We start from the raw sequence: 19,688 nt of genomic DNA, 5'->3' as shown, positions 1-19,688 counted from the left end.
CATTGTTTGTTCTCAAACCTGGTTGGATGTTAATAGATGCATTCAATGGGGCAAATTCTGTGGGAAAATTTGTTGTCCTGAAATGACAGAATTACTGTCAAAAATATATTTTGAATGGGCGCACATTTTATTCAGCACACTCTATCTTAAAACTCAAGTATTTTCAAGTCCTTACACTACAGTCCGAGTCAAGTCACGAGTCATTGTTGTCAAAATCCAAGTCGAGTTGCAAGTCTTTGATGATATTGTCAAGTCGAGTCCAAAGTCATCAAAACTGTGACTCGAGTCTGATTCGAGTCTAAGTCACATGACTCGAGTCCATACCTCTGGCTACTTGTATAAAGCTAAAGCTCTGTACATTCTGCAGAAACTCAACAATTCTTACAGCTGAGGTCTTTAAATGGATCGGTTTATCATGATGTGAAAATCTAAGAGTTCAAAAAACACATGGGAGAAAAAAAGTCAGAAATAATTGGGTCTAAAAATGTTGTCTCAGGTCAAAATACTCTGAATAAACTCCAGATCCTGATCCTGCCATAAAAACAATCCTGACATATTTCTCCATATCGCCCCCTAATGGAGAACATTTTCCTTTGTCAGAAGCAGAGTTTGCTGATGAAAACTGACCACTTATCATCAGGTATCAAGAGACACCTGAGGGACAGGTGAGGCTTGATTTCACCAGCCTGTGATGATGACACAACAATGTTCCATGTGACCTGGTAAGTGACTTTTAACGGAAATCACTAAAAGAAATACTATCCTCAAATAGAGCATTTACATGTTACTTTCATGATCATTTTCACAAAATCAAATGTGGTCCTCTTTGAAAAAAAGGTTAGTACACCCTAAAGCTACAGTAACACACAGCATAGCTACAAAGAACTAGTTTTCAATCTATAACTTCAACTTTAAAGCTTGTATAAAGCACAACGTCAGATCTGACAGAAGATAACAACAGAGCAGGAGCAGCAAGTATTAAAGTTTACTGACCTTTCTCTGGGCATGGTGACTGTTACACCACTCATAACTGTTTTTCATGTTAACATTTGACTGACTCATTGAGAGAATTGGTTTATTAATGATGTTTAACAGTATGGGGTCGCATTGTCCTGGCTAAATCTGGCCCAACTACAATTATCTACAAAGTTAAACCCTTGTTAATAGCTGCTTTCATTCCACTTAATTACTACAACGAACAATGAATGTATTTCTACTGTTTTCAATTAAGTGCTGAGAGTTACAGGAAGTCTCTGCAGCATTAAAATAAGAAATCCCAAGACCCGCTTTTCAGGCAGCAACCAATTAACTACTGTTCTGTTTTCAGCTCTTTTTGAAATCTAGCTTTGTTTCAGATCTTGGATTTTACTGGGACCAAATGAATAAAACATTGTGTAAGTGGGCTCGACTGGAGCAGAAAGAGAAATGTTTTAAAGGGTTCTCACATCACAAGAAAACTCATGGTACAAAGAAGAAGGGGGAGATATGCAGCAAGTAAATTACATTTAACTGCAAGAAGTGTGCAGTCAGTCGACGCTCTGCTGGAGTTCAGAGTGCATCATCACTGATCAACCCCTGAGCCAGCCGTTATGATATGAGCTCTGAGAGCATGAGCTTTTAATCGAGCGAGCTCTGACCCTGCAGGCCGCACTGTAAGCAAGCACAGAAAGGGAACTATTGTTATTCACATCCAGGCATGAAGCTTCCTCAGCGGGGAGAGACACCAGGCGTCTGAATCCTTTGTAAGCCGAGTGTGAACGGCTGGACATGTGGGTGGATGAAAAACACCAGCTGTCTCCGATTACAAACAGGACGCATCAGCTGTTACCGGGAACTAAACATCCACTCAGTGTACAGAAATCAAAGATGGAGCTGACTTTGAGGAGTTTTGAAGATTTCACATTATGGAATATTTACTCAAAGTTAGCAGTGCTGAGGCTCGTTGGTTTGTTGGAGCACTGCAGCCACGTGCAGGACGGTCATGTGACGAAACATAGAAATCAAAGACAAGGCGACCATTCAGCATCCAGCTGTTGCTGCAAATGCTGGCTGGTTTGTAAAGCAGGCTGACAAATGATGATCAGCTGCATGTTGTTTTGCAGGATGTTGGCCCTTAACCCTACACCGAATGTTAATCTGCAATCCTTTAAATGATCAAAACTTTTGAGCCTTTCAGAGGATCTTAACTTTTTATCACTGGTTGTTTAAAAGCAACAAATATTCTGGTTAAACAGAGCGATACAAATTGACAAAGTGTCAAAGGGGAGACAACCCTCAAACTTGAGACGACCATTAGCAGAGCTAGCGCCACCAGCCTCCAGTCCCACTTCTAAAGCCTGATTTATACTTCTGTGTCAACTGTACGTCAGTGTGGGCACAACGTACTTCAGTGTTGGGTTGTTTCTCCAATTTTCCAATGAAAAGCATGAGGGAATTTTGGCTGCTTGGAGACGCTGGAAGAGTTGAAGCATCCACGTATGCTCAACCTTACACACAGATACAGACGGAGCCTTCTGTCCGTGCTCTGGGTTCATTTCGCTTGTATTTCTGCACTTTTCTATGAAGCTTATAGATACGGACCAAACAAAAGCGTACCGTGGGGGTAGTGTTGCTGTTACTACCTGATGCAAAGCTTTAGTGAGACACAAAGAAATAACGCTGGGAGAACATTCGTGATGTATTTAACTGCCTCACCAATCACCGCCTGCTACATCACTGCCTTAGCGTTTGTCTTTTATGCAAGCTGTACATTATAAATGCCTCCTTAACTGTCGCCATGCTTGTTTTTGAGTTTCATTGTCTTACACGTTTGACTCTATCAATACCATGGGAAATAGGAATGTGAATTTACAATTATCCCTGTACTCATGTCATAGACCATCTGGACCACCCGGACCAAGCTGATGGTAATTTTAGACCTTATGTACATCCTTTCCATCCTCGTAGCTGTTGTTCTCTATGATGGTACCTTGGACTCTGGCTTGAGAGTTCATCTCTCTGAAGCCTTTTCCTTCAACAAAACATAATGAGAGCATATATCCAGAGACCATTATGGTTATTAACAGGCTAATCTTCTCCACTCTTGCGTAAGAGGGCTGGTAACCAGGTAACCAAGTACTTGTCCCCATGCCTAATGGAAAACAGGATCCTACTCAGTGGACTATTCACAGGGCTTGAATCCATGTTGTTTTAATGCTTAGATACAGGAAGACTGCAGGCTACACACCCCACAAAATCTACAAGAACTCCATCGCCATTTGCTGAATCAAAAGACTGACAAACTTCGTACTTCACAATGTCATCTTTGCTTTTTTTTCTTTTTCTTTTTCTTTTTTTTTTTGTTTACAAAATATAGGATTCAGGAGCTGTAAAACACTTTGACAGAAGCCATTAATTCAAGCTACAGCCCCATCTAGTGGTGGGTTGTTGCACTACAGCTTAGAGACAACATTAGTTAGCCCACGATTGTCAATACGTCAATTCACTTAATCAACAGGCAAATCTGGGGTAAACAAGCGAAAGGGTTGACATTTCGATAAACCGCATAGCCCGAACTTTATTGTGCAGACAAGCTACATCCTTGTGACGTAAAAAAATAAAGATTTTATTATGAAACAAATTTATGTTTTTTTTTACCTCACAGACACACAAAGTACTGAAAATTGGTACCGTTGGGTGCCGATACCAATGGCCAGGTACCAGTACAGTATAGTTCCAAAGGTGAAAAGTACCCATCCCTACTTCAGCCTACAGTCTTATACAGGATCCTATGTCTCTTTCTTCATCTTCTTTTTGTCAAATTATCTGCCGTTTGATTACAACAAGAAGGTTCCTGCCTGAAACATTGGGCCTCACCTCACCACCATAGATTTCCTGATATATCTGAGGCTCCATGTTAGTCACTTTTCTCCTCTGAACAGGATTTGGATGGGGACTCTTTGTCTCTCTCAGGATGGAGGCTTAAATTAAAACATCTGAGAGAAATGTCAAGTGGTTAATGCCACTACTTCTGCATACATTTACATTAAGAGGTATGCTCTACGGTGAGAGTATGTTAATCGCCTCCATCCCATTATCACTACGAGGGTTCTCAAAACAAAATTAATTCATTAATCTAGCTAAAGTAAACTCTGATCACATGTAGGTGTGTCAAGAAGGTCTCATAAGGGCTCAGAAATAAAAAGCAAAGGGAGATTTGTACCACAGAGGCCAGGCTGAATCACTCACCAGGATCATATAATATACAGACGACACAATATTGTGTCAACATAAGGAATAAAAAACAGTTGCACAAAAGCAAAGGGTAGCTCACATTATTTCTTCACATCCCACAATGCTTCACTGCTCTCTTACCAAACAGGCTCTGCTGTCAAATAAATCCAAATTGCCTCCACTTATTGTTTGAAAATAATTTAAAATCAGGCATTTCAATGAGCCCAAATTGTTCCCAGGTCCATTACCAAAGCTTGGTGACAAGCTGTCAGGTTTGAACAATCCACTTTTAACACGAGTTCACTTTCCATTTCTACAATAATCAAACTGTCGAGACCTCATTTCATCTTGAGTCGTATTTATTTTATTCATCGAGGAAAACAGCGATCACAAAAACCCAAGAGTGAGACAGGCTTTTTCCTCTGATCTCTAGATTTTTCTGCTTATCCTCTCAAATCAACACTTTCATGGGATTCAACACTGTCTAAACATAAAGGCACATACTCTAGTTTTAAGTTCCTATCACCTATGTTTTCCCATTTTTCACTCAGTCTATCTTCAGATGCTCCTGCTCAGGTTCCGGCCCTGATGGGAGCCTCTTTTTATGGGAAGCAGTGATAAGCAGATGGCTGGGGAGGCGCTTGTCAAGGCTGATGTAGCACAACAGCTTTGAAAAGTCTGTTTCAAGCACAGCCCTCTTTGCAGAAAAGTGGAAACACTGTTGACCTTTTTGTGCTCAAACCCTTTATGTTCCCACAATAAAAAAACTCTTGGAGATACCTGGAATAACCAAAACTCCTCTGACCACACAGCCACAGAGAGTTACAACCTGTGTACTCACCAAGCATGACGAGGTTGGTCGTCCCCTGTTCGTTTCCAGACGGATAGGTGGCGTACTCGCAGGTGTAACGGCCAGCATCGGTCATTTTTAGGTTTGTGATCTTGATGGACGGGTTCTCCAGTGAGTTATGGAGGAACACGACCCGGTCTTTGAAGGATGGGTTGGGGAAACTCTGTCCATAGATGGGGTGGAATACAGCGATGTTGTCCCTCTGACCATCCACGGGCTCCCATATCCAAGACACCTAAAGGACAGAGTTTGAACAGGTGAGGATTGTTTGTCATGTGTGCGTAGATGTTTTTGTTTCAAAATGCTGTCAGGTGTTCTCAGCTCAACTTTCAATGACAGTAAAATGAAAAAAGCTTCAAGAATTGAAAATAAGTTGCTTTTTGACTGGCAGAACCAGGGTCTAAATTTAAGTATGGGGTAACTGATTGATCCCCAGAAACAGCTCTGCCTGGGGGTCAGTCCTCTCTTGAAGGGGCCTGTAAGCATGTTTCTGATTGGTGGAGCACCCAAAGTGTTTTGATTCATCCTCTGTCCACAATAAGCTGACCCCCAGCTGTGATGGACTTGGTTTAGTACCTGTTAAAATATGTAAACAAATGCCTCCTTTGAGCCTGACAATGTGAACGTGTCTCTGTTAGCTCCTGGTGTTCCAGTTTAAAGTCCGCGTAAAGCAGCAATAAAATTGTGTCATGGGTTTGTGACACAGCAGACACGGGTCATTGACCACTGAGCAAAATCTGAAATATTAAAAAAATGCTAAAAATAAGTCTCAAAATAATAGAAAACAAGCACTTCTCTCTACTTGAACCGTGCTGGAACCATGCGTACAAAAACGAAAGCTACAGTAGCAATGGAAGCTAACGCCAGCAGCCTCATCGGTTGGACCCAGCCCGACCTGCTTGACCCATAAGAGCCAGAATCTGACTCACAATCAGACACTGATAGTGGTCAGCCTCGTTCATCACAGTCTGGTAGTGACAAATGTTATCCAAGACTCAAGAGTAAGCGGAAAACCTCCGAAGCTAACGACACTGTATTTATATACCACACCAGCAGCAGGAGCAGGGTTATGCTAATAATGGCCCCGTTACGTAACGAGGGTATGATTTCTGACCCGTCCATTAAATCCTGAACACAGAAATTTTCAAACACAGTTTGTGAGCCAAGCTCCACAATTTAACCCTTGATGTTTGAAAGACTTTTTCATGTTTTAAGGAAATACATTTATAATGTATTCAACGTGTTTGGAAGAAAATGGCTAAATTTGCTCTACATGGACTTTAAGTGTAAAGGTCTTTGCACACTGAGTCCATTTTTATCTGATGTGTTTTTGGACCCATGCACAGACACCTTGCACACTGAATCTGAGTAGGCAGTAGGCACACACACTCACACTCACACACACACACACACACACACACACACACACACACACACACACACACACACACACAGGCACACCGTCACACACGTACACAAGTCTTCATTCATCATCTAGACAATGCCCGAGAACGTGATGTTGCGAGTAGACTACAGCGTCCTTGTATTGTCAAACTACACAGGAAACAAGCAGGGTAGGTGCGAATAAACGCAAAACAATCAAACCTGTTCCAAATAAAAAATGGCAGACAAAAGTGTTGGCATAAGTGTACGGATGTGACTGACATAACATGGGATCAAATTTCTTTTGTAATGTGCATCAATTTCAGATTAAAAAAAAAAACAGACTCAGTGTGCAAAGACCTTAACCCTGTAAACAGGAGACCTTCAGCTGAACGTGTCAGTGGATATCCAGTTTATAATGGCTGTTGAACCTCAGAAGAAGTCCTTAAAGTGTTCAACTTGTCAATCGATGGCTTATTTAAGCAAAAAAAAAAAATGGTGGATCGGTGTCGTGGTGGCCTTCGTTGTTGTCTTGATGCCCTCTAGTGGCGTGGTTCTGTATCGCAATTACTTTTTTTTCCCCCTCCTCCATGTTACTGGCCTGATTTACATTATTGACCCAAGTCTTTGTCTGATGGTGGAAACACAGACAAACAAAAGGTCCCATGACTAGAAAAATATGTAGTTCCTGTGAAATTTTTTACAAGGAACCAACGTTTCTCAACCTTCTGGACAGAAAAAATTAAAACCATAGATGAAAGATAAAAAAACTGAATACAATATTGTGTCATCTGTCTCCATCACTGTTGAAAATGTACATTGAACATGCCTCATCTTTTTTGAGTAAAACTTCAGTGTGATGATTCTAAGCTGATGTTCTGCTGCTTCATTGAAGCCTGTTCTCTTTCTGTGCAGAGTGTGCTGAATAAGATTTAATACTTGATTTAAGCACTTCCTTTCAAAACGGCTGCCTCTGATGAAAAGGACTCTGACGCTGAAGATATCTTGAATTATCATTTAGAGGCAAATATCTGCTTCTTACTTTGAGACATATAATTCCAAGAAAGTTTCTTTTATTTGAATTAAACAGCACTGTAAGAGTGAAAGTCAGATTAAATCTGCAAAGGTGTTATTTAAAGTAATAAATGATCATATTTTCATTTTTCCTCTTCTTCAGAAGGCTGAATCAGACTTACTTTGAGATACACTGTTGCAGAAGTATGTGAAAGCGCATGTTTTAAACTTGTCCAACATTTCCCTGAGCAAGTATTGAAATCCACGCTCTTCTTTCTCTCCTGTTATCTCAAATACTCCCACTTGTCGTGGCAAAGGTCGTTCTCCTCAGAGTAAGGAGCGGAGAATCTTTGCAAAGCTGAAATTAAAGGTCTCCAGATTTTCGCTAAAACCCTTTCAAGCAATAAACTTTCCATTATACTGAAAACAATTTGACGGGGAGTTGTCTTAAAGGCTTTTCTGTCATAGGATTTCTGATTTATGAAAGTTATTGACTTCTCTCATGGCTGTATGAAGGTCTACCACCAGGGAGAAAACTGTGATGTTATACTGAATTGATTTCCTTTTCTCTCCTCTCTTTTCATCTCAAAGTGACAGTGTTAAATACAAACTGCAGGCTAAAGAGTTAGACCGGGAAGGAGAGGGAATAAAGTTCATCAATACGCGTTTAGCAAGCATCTATCAGGTTTATGACGTGCAGAGGGAGGCAGGAGAGGAGGCTGAGAGGGCTGAAGGTTGAAGTGAGGAAGACGGATTGTAACCGCGCCGTCAGAACAAATTAGCAGATGAGGCTGGCTCGTTAGCCGGAGACTGCAGAGAAAATATGATAGCTGGCAATTAAGCTCGTCTGCAATTTCAGTTTTTTTTCTTTTTTCCATACGTGAACAAATTGCTTATTGATTCCATCCTCAGCTCTGAGAGGGACAGATCAAACCAGGATCAAATTAAACCAGTGAGCAGCTCAGAGCGATTAGCTTTAGCCTGCTCAGTGTTTGCTAAAGCATTAGGACAGTTCAGGTGCTGTCAGAGAAGTTTTCCTCCCAGCTTTGATACGTGTAATGACTCCCTAACTTCAGCAGATTGGAAGTTATTTTCCTCACATTCCTCAATCTTGTCAGCTAAAGTTGGACGGGGAGTTCAAAGTTAGCTTAGCGTTGTTAGAGGGCACCTCATGGTCGCTGTATCCCTCAATCCCAACTAATGTTTGTGCCAGGCTAAGCCAAACCCAAGCGGGAGCTAACACATGAACATGACTTTGGTATTAATCCTCTTTTTAAAGGACAGGAGATTTTTTTTTAACGGTTATCGTCTGACCTCTGGAATGCTAATGGGTCAGGTAGCCTCAAACTTAGCTCCAAGGGCTACTCTTCTTCTGGTTTCAGTATTAAACCATTTTAATTAGGGCTGGGCAACAATTAAAACTTTTAATTGTAATTAATCGCATTATTTCCCTGATTAATCATAATTAATCGCATTGTGAAAGTGCCATAACATCTGTCATGCAAACACTAAATCAGTACTTGTTACACAGTAATAGTTAAATCACATATTTAGTGCAAATCAAATTTACAAAATGTAAATACAAAATTAAAGCTTATTGCCACTGTCAGGGCATTAAAGTGATTCTCCGGGATGGAACAAGTTGGATCCTATCACAAGGTTTACGGCAGAAATTACCCCTACAGCAGTGATTTTGTGCAGCAGAAGCCCAGAGCGCTCGCACCAAACACCCCCTCCCACAAATAAACGGACTCCGGTCTGCATTTACGCTTGTTTAGAGAATTTTCAGCGCGTTACTATCTCACAAAAACACAGCTAAATAAGGCTCTAGTTCTCATCGTGTCTCTCCGTCCTGGCAGACTACCTGCGTTTGTTTATATCTGGTACGCCGTGCGCGCGGATTGATACACTAAGCGGCGAGCGCCTTTAAGTTCCGTGGCGTTGCCCCTCTTCTCCATGCTTGTTTTGGTTACTCATCGTGTTTTTCCGCCAATTTCACTTCCGGTTCCACTGCGGTCAGCAACAGACATTTACAAAATAAAAGCATGTGAGCAACATTCACTAATGTGCGATAAAATATTCAACGGTGTTGATAGATTGACGGGTTAACGTGAAAATAGCGCGTTAACTTGCACAGCACTAATTTTAATATCAGAAAAACATCCCTCTCCCAACAGTTTGTGTCAACTTTTTGATGTATTTTAGCTTGTAGCATGATACTGAACTGGAAAATGTAGAATGAAGCAGTGGATATGCAAATCAGAATCCTGACAGACTGAGCAGGACCTCAACACGAAGAGTTTTAGTTCACTTGAAGGATTCCAATTTGCATAAACACAATACATGATCCCTGGTATACTTGAGTTTGCATCAGTAGCATCTAAACTTAGGGGCCGTTTACACAACAACAGTTTTAGGGTGAAACGCACAGGTTTTGTTGCGTTTCAGCCTCTCGTTTACAGGGAAACAGCGTTTCAGCCGACCTAAAGCACAAACTTTTGAAAACGGCCTCCAGAGTGGGATTTTTTCTGAAAAACTGCCGACACCGTTGCCGTGTAAACGGTAAGCCAGCGTTTATAGTGGAAACTCTGACATCACACTCCGCCTAGCGCAAGCACATACAGCAATAAAAAAATAGTAATGAAAACAACAAAATAAAAAAAAAATCTTTCAAATTTCGATAAAACGTTTTTAGGCTCTCATGAGGTGTATTTTCACAAGTTTAGATATCGCAGTTTATCGCAAAAGTGCAGTGGAAACACCTTTTTCTCAAAAACATGTCACTGACTGTGGTGTTCATATTGTAACAGCCCTGCTGTTATTTATGTGTTCAGTGCAGATGTTTGTGTTTTGAGCATCAGTAGTGAAGGCATCAGGAAAGCTGTGAGCAGGTGTGGAGGTGTGTATGAGTGCAGGAGGAGTGGAGGTGTGTGTGTGTGTGTGTGGGAGAGCAGGTGAGCTGGAGATGATGAATTTCATTCAGTGTTTTGTTCTGTCTGTTTTGAGTTGGTGTGATCACGGCGGACAGTTTGACCAGTGAATAAAAACACTTATGTTCATGAATGACTTTACTTAAGTTGTGCGCAGTTCTAGTCATAATGGAAACACTGGCAAGGCGCATTTGTACTTTATCGAAGTGTAACGGAAACGCAGCTCATGAATCTGACTTGAAGACGGAGCTGAGGATTTAATTTGGGAGCTTTAATCTTAGAACAGGACAGTGAAGAGTGTCAAAGTGGGGGCCTGACCTGGGAAAGAGGTCTCAGGCTGGATTCAAATCTACTGGATTCATCCTCTTGAGGACTAACCTCATGGGTTGAGGCCTTGACAGCTCAGTTTGACCATATCTGCACCCCAAATCAAACAATTGGGCCAAGCACTGGTTAGCATCAACATGCTACAGGCTGCTAGCAGTTGATCTCATGTGTAAATTACTTTGATGGAGATCTACCAAGAGCGGCTTCTGGATGGGACAGTTATAGCACCAACTACAGGCCTGGCATGCTTACTACAGCTTTTCCAGTCCTTTTTTTTCACTGCGTTTTAGTGTTTTCAGATGAAACATTATCATGTAAACGGGGCCTTAAAATCAATTTCATCCTTATTTATATAGCACCTTTCATACATTTAAACATGCAGGTCAAAGTGCTTTAAAGAACAAAGACAAAAGAAAACAGTAAAATGTGAGAAAAGGACAGCCATATGAAATATCTCAAATTGACGTTAAAGTTGCTAGAAAAAAAAACAATATCTGGCAATATCTGGTGAATACTCCAAAGTCACTAAAATGAAAAAATGAAATCAAGTGAATTAAAATAAAATATGATAAAATGTATCAAAATTAATTAGTCATTAAAAAAGAAAAAAAAAAAAAATAAATAAATAAAAATGATGTCATGACAGAAGTGATAAAAGTTACAGCAGTCACAATGCAGTCCAGGTCTAAAAAGAAATTATTTCAAATCAAAATCTGGATCAAAAAAGGTGACCTTTGGTTTTACTTTTAAAAACTCTCAGAGAAATACTAAAAACTTCTGAAAGTCTGAAAGTACTGACCTTTTTTTTTGCCTCCAAATCCTGATCACGAAACATTCAGATGTTTGCTCTGAGCTCAACAAATATCAGATAAAGTGAGTCCTTCTGTTTTTATCTACTCCGAAATTTAATATTTGGTTTGTCCACCCACTGCAGCAGTTACAGCAGCACCAGTCTCTGTCAGAGTGTCAATATATATATGTCCTGTGAATGGGCGATGGATCTGTGAAGTTTATTTTACAACTTCTCCAAATTTGCTGGGTGGGGTTGAAGTCTGGACTTGAGGAGGTAAGTCCGTCATTTTCAGAGTTCTTTTTGTTTTGTTTTTTAACAAAGAAAGTGACCAAAATCTCCTCATGATGTCCCAAACCTATGGTATATGGAAAATCATACTATGGGTCTAGACCTGTAAATGTTTTTGTCTTGAAATTACATTTGTTATGATTTGGCGCTATATAAATAAAGATTGATTGATTGATTGATTGATTGACTATAAAACATTAAACATGATTAATTAAATTGAAAGAGAGGAGTGCAGATAAAATACTTTTAGTCGTCATGTGACAGTGTCACCAAAAAATAAAATGTAATTAAATGAGAGAAATATTACAGTCAATAGAATTAATGAAATCACAATCAACGAAATGAAGGGTTGGTTTGGAGTGTGATGAAAAATAAATCCCTGTAAGAAAAAGGTAAAGATAGGCTGGGGTGCCTATTGTCATTATGTCTGAGTTTGTTTATGACTAAAAAAAAAAAAAAAGAAATAAGGACGAAATTGTAAAGGGAGGATGTGGCGTCAGGGAAGAGGTGGAGAGGAGGATAACGAGGGAGAAGAGACAATGGAGCAGGCGTGCCTGGAGTTTGGCAGTTTGTTCCAGTGTTTTTTTGTTGATTAATCACGAATTTTGGGGTTTGGGTTTTTTTTTTGTGTGTGGATTACCTTTCATTTTTTTGAGGATTTCAGCATTTTCCGTTGTGGGCAACAAGGACAAAACTGTGCGAAAAACATTTTAAACTTACTCAAGATGGACAACTGGGTTTATTTTCGTTAGGTTTGGATTTTTTTATTGTTTAGGATTAGAAAAGACTGTGGTTGGGGGCAGATTTTTTCATTAGACTGTCATTACAAGCCGGGAGCACACTTTTCGTTATTTAAATACTGTCTCCCAGGAGTCTATTGGTTCATTCATTGAATATCATTATTTTTGTCCTACTTAAATACACTTTGTTGACAGGGTTTCTAGGTTTCCTGAAAGTTTCCACCTCTTGAGTGTTTTAACGCCGACACAAGAAGGGTCGTGTTGTTACAGTCATATACTAAGCTAAACAGAACTGTTTTCAGCTGTGATTTGAACATTGTTGGAGTTGAGGCCTTTCTCACATCTTCTGGAAGACTGTTCCAGATATAAAACTGAAACACAGACTTGCTATGTTTAGTCCTGACTCTGGGCACCACCAGGATATACCTCCCTGAGGTTCTCGAAGACTGAGAAATCAGTTTTGGATGATCTTTTTTTTTTGGTATATTAATGTCCAATTCAACAGAAACAACCGAAGCCTCTTAGAAATGCCAAGCGTAATTTTGGCCACCTAACATCTGAATTCCAACTATTATAGCTTTTGATATCTTAATATCTGATCAAGGCTCCTGACTAGGGATGGGTACCTAGTTAGGTACTTTTATAGGGACCGACCGAATTCTGTCAAAAGTACCGGGTACCAATTCACGTAAAATCAAAAGGTACCATGTTTAGGTACCTAAATGCGTTCTTGTGACTCTGGGGTAGTAAAAGAGAAGGCGATTTTCCATGCTGGGCATTAACATAACATTGCAAGATTACATATTGACGAATAAATATGTTGAGTAGAAAAAAAAAATAATAATAAAATAAACAAATTGATATTTTTTACCACAATAAAACAATAGTACCGGAAATTGGTACCGCTGAGTACCGATACCAATTGCCAGGTACCGGGCATCGATACTGTATTGTTTCAAATGTGAAAGGTACCCATCCCTATTCCTGACCATAGATCTTTCTCGAAGTCTCTGATATCTCCTGTCCTGTAGATTACCCTGGATCTCTGCTGTAGACCTGCCAGACTGCAGCTGCTACAGCTCTTAAAATCTCACCATCACTGCTTCTGTTTAGTTCAAAACAGTCCCACTCCAACTGCTACGACCAACACTTTTATTCCTACGCCTATAATCAACGTTTTGCAATTACAGATGCTAATTTAAGAGCTCAGATCAGTCTGTTAGCATTTACTAGAAGTTCCAGCAAAAAGTTCACAAACTTCAACCTTCAGTATACTGTAATCATGCTACTGTTATTTCTCTCTGTCCATCTCTGCTTGAGTTATCGATGACCCGTTCCTGTTTTGTCTGCACACAAGAACAGCGCAGATTGACTCTTCTGACCTCCAAACGAACCAAAAAACTTGCACCAGCTTCTCCGATAAATCCCCCCCAGTTTGCTCAACTTCCAAGTCACTTTGATGTGCAGCTCCCGCCCTTCAAAAAGCCACTCAAAACAAAAGTTGTGTTTCATCATCCTACCTGCGTGAGTTTGGTTTTTCCTCCTCCATCGATGAACTGGCAGCGGAGATCGACAGACTCTGTCGGATACGCCTCCAGCTCCTCCTCCACTCGCACCTTCGGAGGCGAGGTACCTGGAGGAGGCGAAAACGAGACAAAGACGAGGATTATGAATCATCCACAGAACCAATAGTTTCTGAATAATTGAACATGTTTGTGCTGGAGTTAGGAAAACAGGAGCTGGAGCAAGCAGAGAGTGGAGTGGTAAGAATACAGTGGGCTTTTAGAAGTACTTCATCATGAATCTGGTGCTACTTCATGAAATGTGCCTCAACTGATGTCTGACAGCATGTGTCCTGGACGGTTTAAAACAAGTTTGAGAAGAAGAAGACACACAGTCAATGAGAGGGAAAAACAAAGACAAGTTGCAGAGAAAGAATAGAGGCAAGTTCACTGAAGGGAAAGAGAAAACTGGGATCATAAGCCTTTGATAGCACGCCTCAGGCTCAGTCTTCGCTGGCTTCCTTCAGCGAGGCCCTCCTCATTACAGTAAAGCTCATCTACCAGAAGGCATCGCTAGGGGGCGAGCCCCGAGGAACGCCGCCGCAGCTCAATGGCTGCTTTTCTAATCCGGTTTAAACGCAGCAGGAGGCGATTGAAACTCTTCGTGTGAGCATGAAAAACAAAGTTCAGGGGCTTGGCGGGTCAGACAGTGCAACAAAGGTTCACAGAAAACACGTTGAGTGAACTCTACCCACACCGACAGAGATGAAATGAGGAACAGTTTGAGCCAGAGACCGTCTGAACAGCGTGCACTTTCCTCTGACCTGCAGGCTGTTTCAGAACACGGCGTTCAAACCGGATGAGAATACATCTCTTAACGTCTTTTCTCCCTCCATGATTGAGTGACGTGCGCAGCACTCTGCAGACACTCACATGTTGCAACACTCCTTTTGAACCTCCACTTTTTCATTTTACCTTTTTTTTTTTTTTTTTTTTTTTTATACAGAGAGAAAGTGTCGCCGTACGGCTGTGATACCCTTTTTTATTTCCAAACAAGATTCAGTGCTGGCACCATTTCTGTCAATTCTGCGGCTTCGTTGAAATGCACTCCACGGGAGAGCGACACTCCCACTGAATCTCAGACGGATTTGACAAATAGAACTGACGTGGCAGAAAGTGCATTTGAGGCTTTCAGTCAAAGCTCTGAGTGCGATGCATTTGAGAGCAGCAGGAAACTCTGAGGGGGGAAAAATTCTGCTAAACAACAGGATTACAGGAGCAAACCTGAAAACGCTATATTCACTTTTATATTGACCTCAGTGTAGTAAATAAAGAATTCTATTTGTACAGCACCATAAAAAAGCATATTACATGAGGCTTTAGACGGCAGAATAAAAGATGTTCAATAGTAAATATGAGCTAAAAGAGAGTAGCTTTTAGGAGATAAAAGATCAAAGAACTTTAATATACTGAAGGATTATTTTAACAAAAATACTTCTAAAAGGTGAAACTTTCCTGGTCTCCTCCAAAGAGTCATTTCAGGCTCTTTCCGGTTTTAGGTGAAAAGAGAATAATTAAAAGACGGTGTCTGATTCTAACATGAAAGCTGGAACTAAGATACTTATCAATATTTAGAAAGCAATTTAATTCAGTGTGCTGAATCAGTAGAATCAGTTCAGCAAAGTGAGTCGTTGGAAAGATTCATTACCAAATCGTCCAGTACCTCTCCCCAGCTCTGCCTGCAAATCAGAATTTATTGAGCTGAAACACAGCCAAACTTTTAGTCCTGCTTCTAACCATACCGAGAACAATTTTCCAACTAAAAGCAGCTAAAACAATCACATATTTTTTCCTTTAAGTACAAGTACTCACTGACTGTCTGACTGAGAGAAACAGAGAAACTCTGAGGCGCAGCTCATGTTCAGTACATTCAGTGAGTGAATATTGTTCACACAGTCTCCCTCTCAGTCAGTGACTGATTTGTGTCAGAGCTCCTGTTCAGTACGTTCAGTGAATGACTGACTGACTGAGGCCATGTCCACATGCAGCCAGTTATCTGGTAAACTGTGTATAGTTTTTTTAACTTAAGGCCTGCCATCAACACAAAAAGGCAATTTTTCATCGCTAAAAATGATGTTACTAAAAACTCTGGCCGAAGTGAAGATTTTGGACAAATCCAGGTTTGTAGTGTCATTCATACCCATGGAAACTGAGTTTTTGGTTCTCTGCGTTGACAGGGTTTATAATGATTTGCTGGCACAAGTTTCCAAGCAAATTCAATTCAATTATTTTTGACATATTTGTTTTTTGTTTGCAAATCAATTTAATTGCGATTTTTCTTTTAAAGTCTGCAAATTTTTAAGGTTTTAAATTGTTTCAAATTTTGCAAAATGTTCAAATTTTAAATATTCTTGAATTTTTTCCAATTTATGACATTTCAAAAAATATATTTTTTTGTCATGAAATGTCATTTTTTGTTAAATTTTTGATTTTTTTTAATTTCAAATTGTTTGAATTTTTTTTTTTGCAAAATTTTGAAAATGTATTTTCTTTTCATTAAGTACACAAATAGCTTACTGACTGAGAAATATATGGGTGATAACTTGACATACATATATATATATATATATATATATATATATATATATATATATATATATAAATTTTCTGCACATTTTTGAAATCTTAAAATTTATTTGAAACTCGCATTTTCTTTCTTTTCAAAAGTTTTTGAATTTTTGAAATTTTTAATTTATTGAATTTTGGGCAAATTGATTATTATAATGGGGAAAAAAATCAGATGGTATATTTCATAAATTCAAAATACCTCTAATTTCATTAAGTATTCAAAATATTTAAATATGTATGGAATTTTTTTCCACTTTATTGTCTTTATTGTAAAGATTTAGTAGATCTTGTGACTCTGGGATGACTTTAATCCAAGTGAGCTGAGGCCAAATGGTTTCTCTGACAGCAAAGGTTGCAGAACCCTGGTCTAGAGATAGAGATGCTAGATTACAGAGAGGAAAGCAAGAAAAAAATGACTGATTCTTAAGTAAGTAATTCAGTTGAATTTGTTTACCTGGATGATTCATTCATTTTGAACGAATCATTCACAAACAAAACAAATCACTAATTCACGAGTTGTTGTGCTAGTTGTGGCCCTAATAAGCTGTATCTTCTTGTGCACAATGTTGTGAGAATCATCTTCTTTAAAAGCAGAAAACCAGCAGCTTACATGAATTCTCTCCACTATTCAGGAAAAAAAAAACATCTTTCTAAGTGGATTATTTTTCATCAAGCAGCTTTTAACTCTGAGGGAAAAAAAATCTGTTGATCTGCTTTTCAAAAATATTTATATATTTAAAAGCCAACATTTGCAGTGTGAGATTTCTTGAAATTAATGAACTGTAATGAACTTGTAATCCTTGTAATCATGAGACGGAGAAACAGAGACCCAAACAGAACGAGTAAGAAAAACAAAAAGAGGACGGATCAGAGAGCAGAAAGGAGAACTTGTAATCCATCGTTAATGCAGGCGAGTCGGAGTCAGGCTGCTCAATGTGTTTGGCAGCTGGGACACACGACCGTATGAGGCTGAAAGTGACATTTTGATGGTTCAAGCCCTCAGCCTGAGTCTTTCTGCAGCAGAGAGGCCAGTCATCAACCCTCCTGATGCTCACTGTTATAACTCCAACACATAATAACGCTTTGTTGTGATTTTCTCCCCTTTCTTCCTCCTCATGCACTGCTCTTTTAACTGCTCCCTCTCTGACTTTCAGCGTGAACCCCCCGCTGACCCAGGATCAAATCCTACCACACTCCTCTCTCCTCCACCTCCCCTCGCTGGCTGCCCTCTCAGCCAGACTCTGCGCCTGCAAAGATAAAATTCTTGCGGGGAGCTGAACTCACGCTCTCTCCGAAAGAGTCAGGGGGGATAAGCGCTCGCCAACCGGCAGCTAGCCCCGGGTGGTTCCAGTGCAAAAGCCTCTTAGTGTGTGAGGGATTGATTAGGACAATATGTTACATGCTGCAGCATAGAGGTGAACGGGCCAGCTGGGGGTTTAGGCGGCAAATCAGCTGTAAAACACACACACGCTCACAAAGGGCATCAAGTATGTGTGTGCAGCGGTGGGGGGTTTGGATTTACAGCATGCATGCTTCCACATGTGCAGGGACAGAGTGTGAGGGGACGCATGTATGGATGTCACAGTCCTGTTTTGTGAAGTGCAATCGTCCAATCACAGAGTCCAAAAATTGCACTTTGAATTTTACTGTGATTCATCGCTCTGCACACATTTACTCACCCTGTCAGTGCTTTGTGACTTATTGCTATGTTGTTATCATGGAAATGCTGTATCCTGATATTAACTAAACCATTGATTAAATATCTGGTGTCAAATTGTGCATTATTTTGTCGTATTGTATTCTATCCTGTCGTATTACATTATATCGTATTGCACCGTATTGTGTCAGCTTGCAGCATATCCTATTGTGTTTTGCCACTGTATGATATCCTGTCTTATTTTAAGAAATTTAATTGTATATTATCTGATCATAAAGTCATCCTATCCTATCCTATCTTATCATATTATAAAATATAGTGTTGTATAGTATATTATCATGTCTTTTCGTAATATATCACATAGTATCACAAATTTCCCATATAGACAAAAAAGTCCATTCTATCCTATTCTATTCTATTGTATGCTATTGTATTGTATTGTATTGTATTGTATTGTATTCTATTCTATTCTATTCTATTATGAATTATTTTCCCATATCATATCATATCATATCATATCATATCATATCATATCATATCATATCATATCATATCATATAGCATTGTATTATGTCATATTTTACCATATCCTGTCCAATTATATTGAGTTGAACCATATTCTACTGTATCATATTGTATCATATCTTATCATACTGTATCAAGCACATTGTATTGTACCATTTTAAATCTAAAGTATTGCATAGGATCATATTGTTTCACATTTAATGGTAAAAAAAAAAGGTATCTCATTGTCTTGTATCATATATTAATGAACAGATTTTTTTTTTTGCATTGTATCATTTCGTATGATACAGTATTGTATAGTATTGTGTGTATCATACAGTATAGTATCATAATGTACAGAATCCTGTCCAATTGCAATGAATGAATTGTATAGTATAATTTCATATTTTATAGTATATGATTGTATTGTACATAATTATACTTTATCTTATCTTTTTCTGTTGTATGGTATCCTGTCCAATTAAACTGTATCGTACCGTACTGTACTGTACTGTACGATATTTTATGATGTTATATGGTATAATAGTCTCATATTATAACATATCATATTCTGTCCTTATGCATGATGAATTGTTATTTTGTAGTTAACTTAACTCTTTCATATCTCATCCTATCCTTATTGCATTGTATCTTATCTTATCCTATAGTCTTATATTGTATGGAATCCAGTCTATTGTGTTGTATAGTATAGTATGGTATAGTACCATGAGCTACTCCAAGAATCCCACCTCTAGTTTGAAAGGTTCATTTGCTGATGTCACTTTCCCACCAGGACACGCCCTGTAGGACGGACTTGGAGGCCAAGAATCTTAAGGTATGGCTGCCTTCATTTGACAGCA

The 19,688-nt window shown here is 39.3% G+C and overlaps 1 protein-coding gene across 2 annotated transcripts in view; it reads right to left on the bottom strand.

The window, feature by feature from the left end:
* Positions 1-19,688, bottom strand: part of pvrl2l (PVR cell adhesion molecule related 2 like) — a 564,571-nt gene that overhangs the window by 292,168 nt on the left and 252,715 nt on the right. For both annotated transcript variants that reach the window (XM_074686275.1, XM_074686276.1), the window contains exons 2-3: positions 14,058-14,170; positions 5,054-5,297 (exon numbers count right to left, since the gene is read on the bottom strand). In XM_074686275.1, coding sequence (XP_074542376.1) covers positions 5,054-5,297; positions 14,058-14,170 — 357 coding nt within the window. The remainder of the gene's footprint in view (positions 1-5,053; positions 5,298-14,057; positions 14,171-19,688) is intronic.

Source organism: Halichoeres trimaculatus, unplaced genomic scaffold (assembly GCF_033239565.1).
Source record: "Halichoeres trimaculatus isolate MK-OKI-2021-1 unplaced genomic scaffold, fHalTri1.1 fHalTri1_scaffold_14, whole genome shotgun sequence".
Lineage (NCBI taxonomy): Eukaryota > Metazoa > Chordata > Actinopteri > Labriformes > Labridae > Halichoeres > Halichoeres trimaculatus.
The sequence above is the reverse complement of the archived record's forward strand: the minus strand, read 5'-3'. Positions and strand labels throughout refer to the sequence as shown.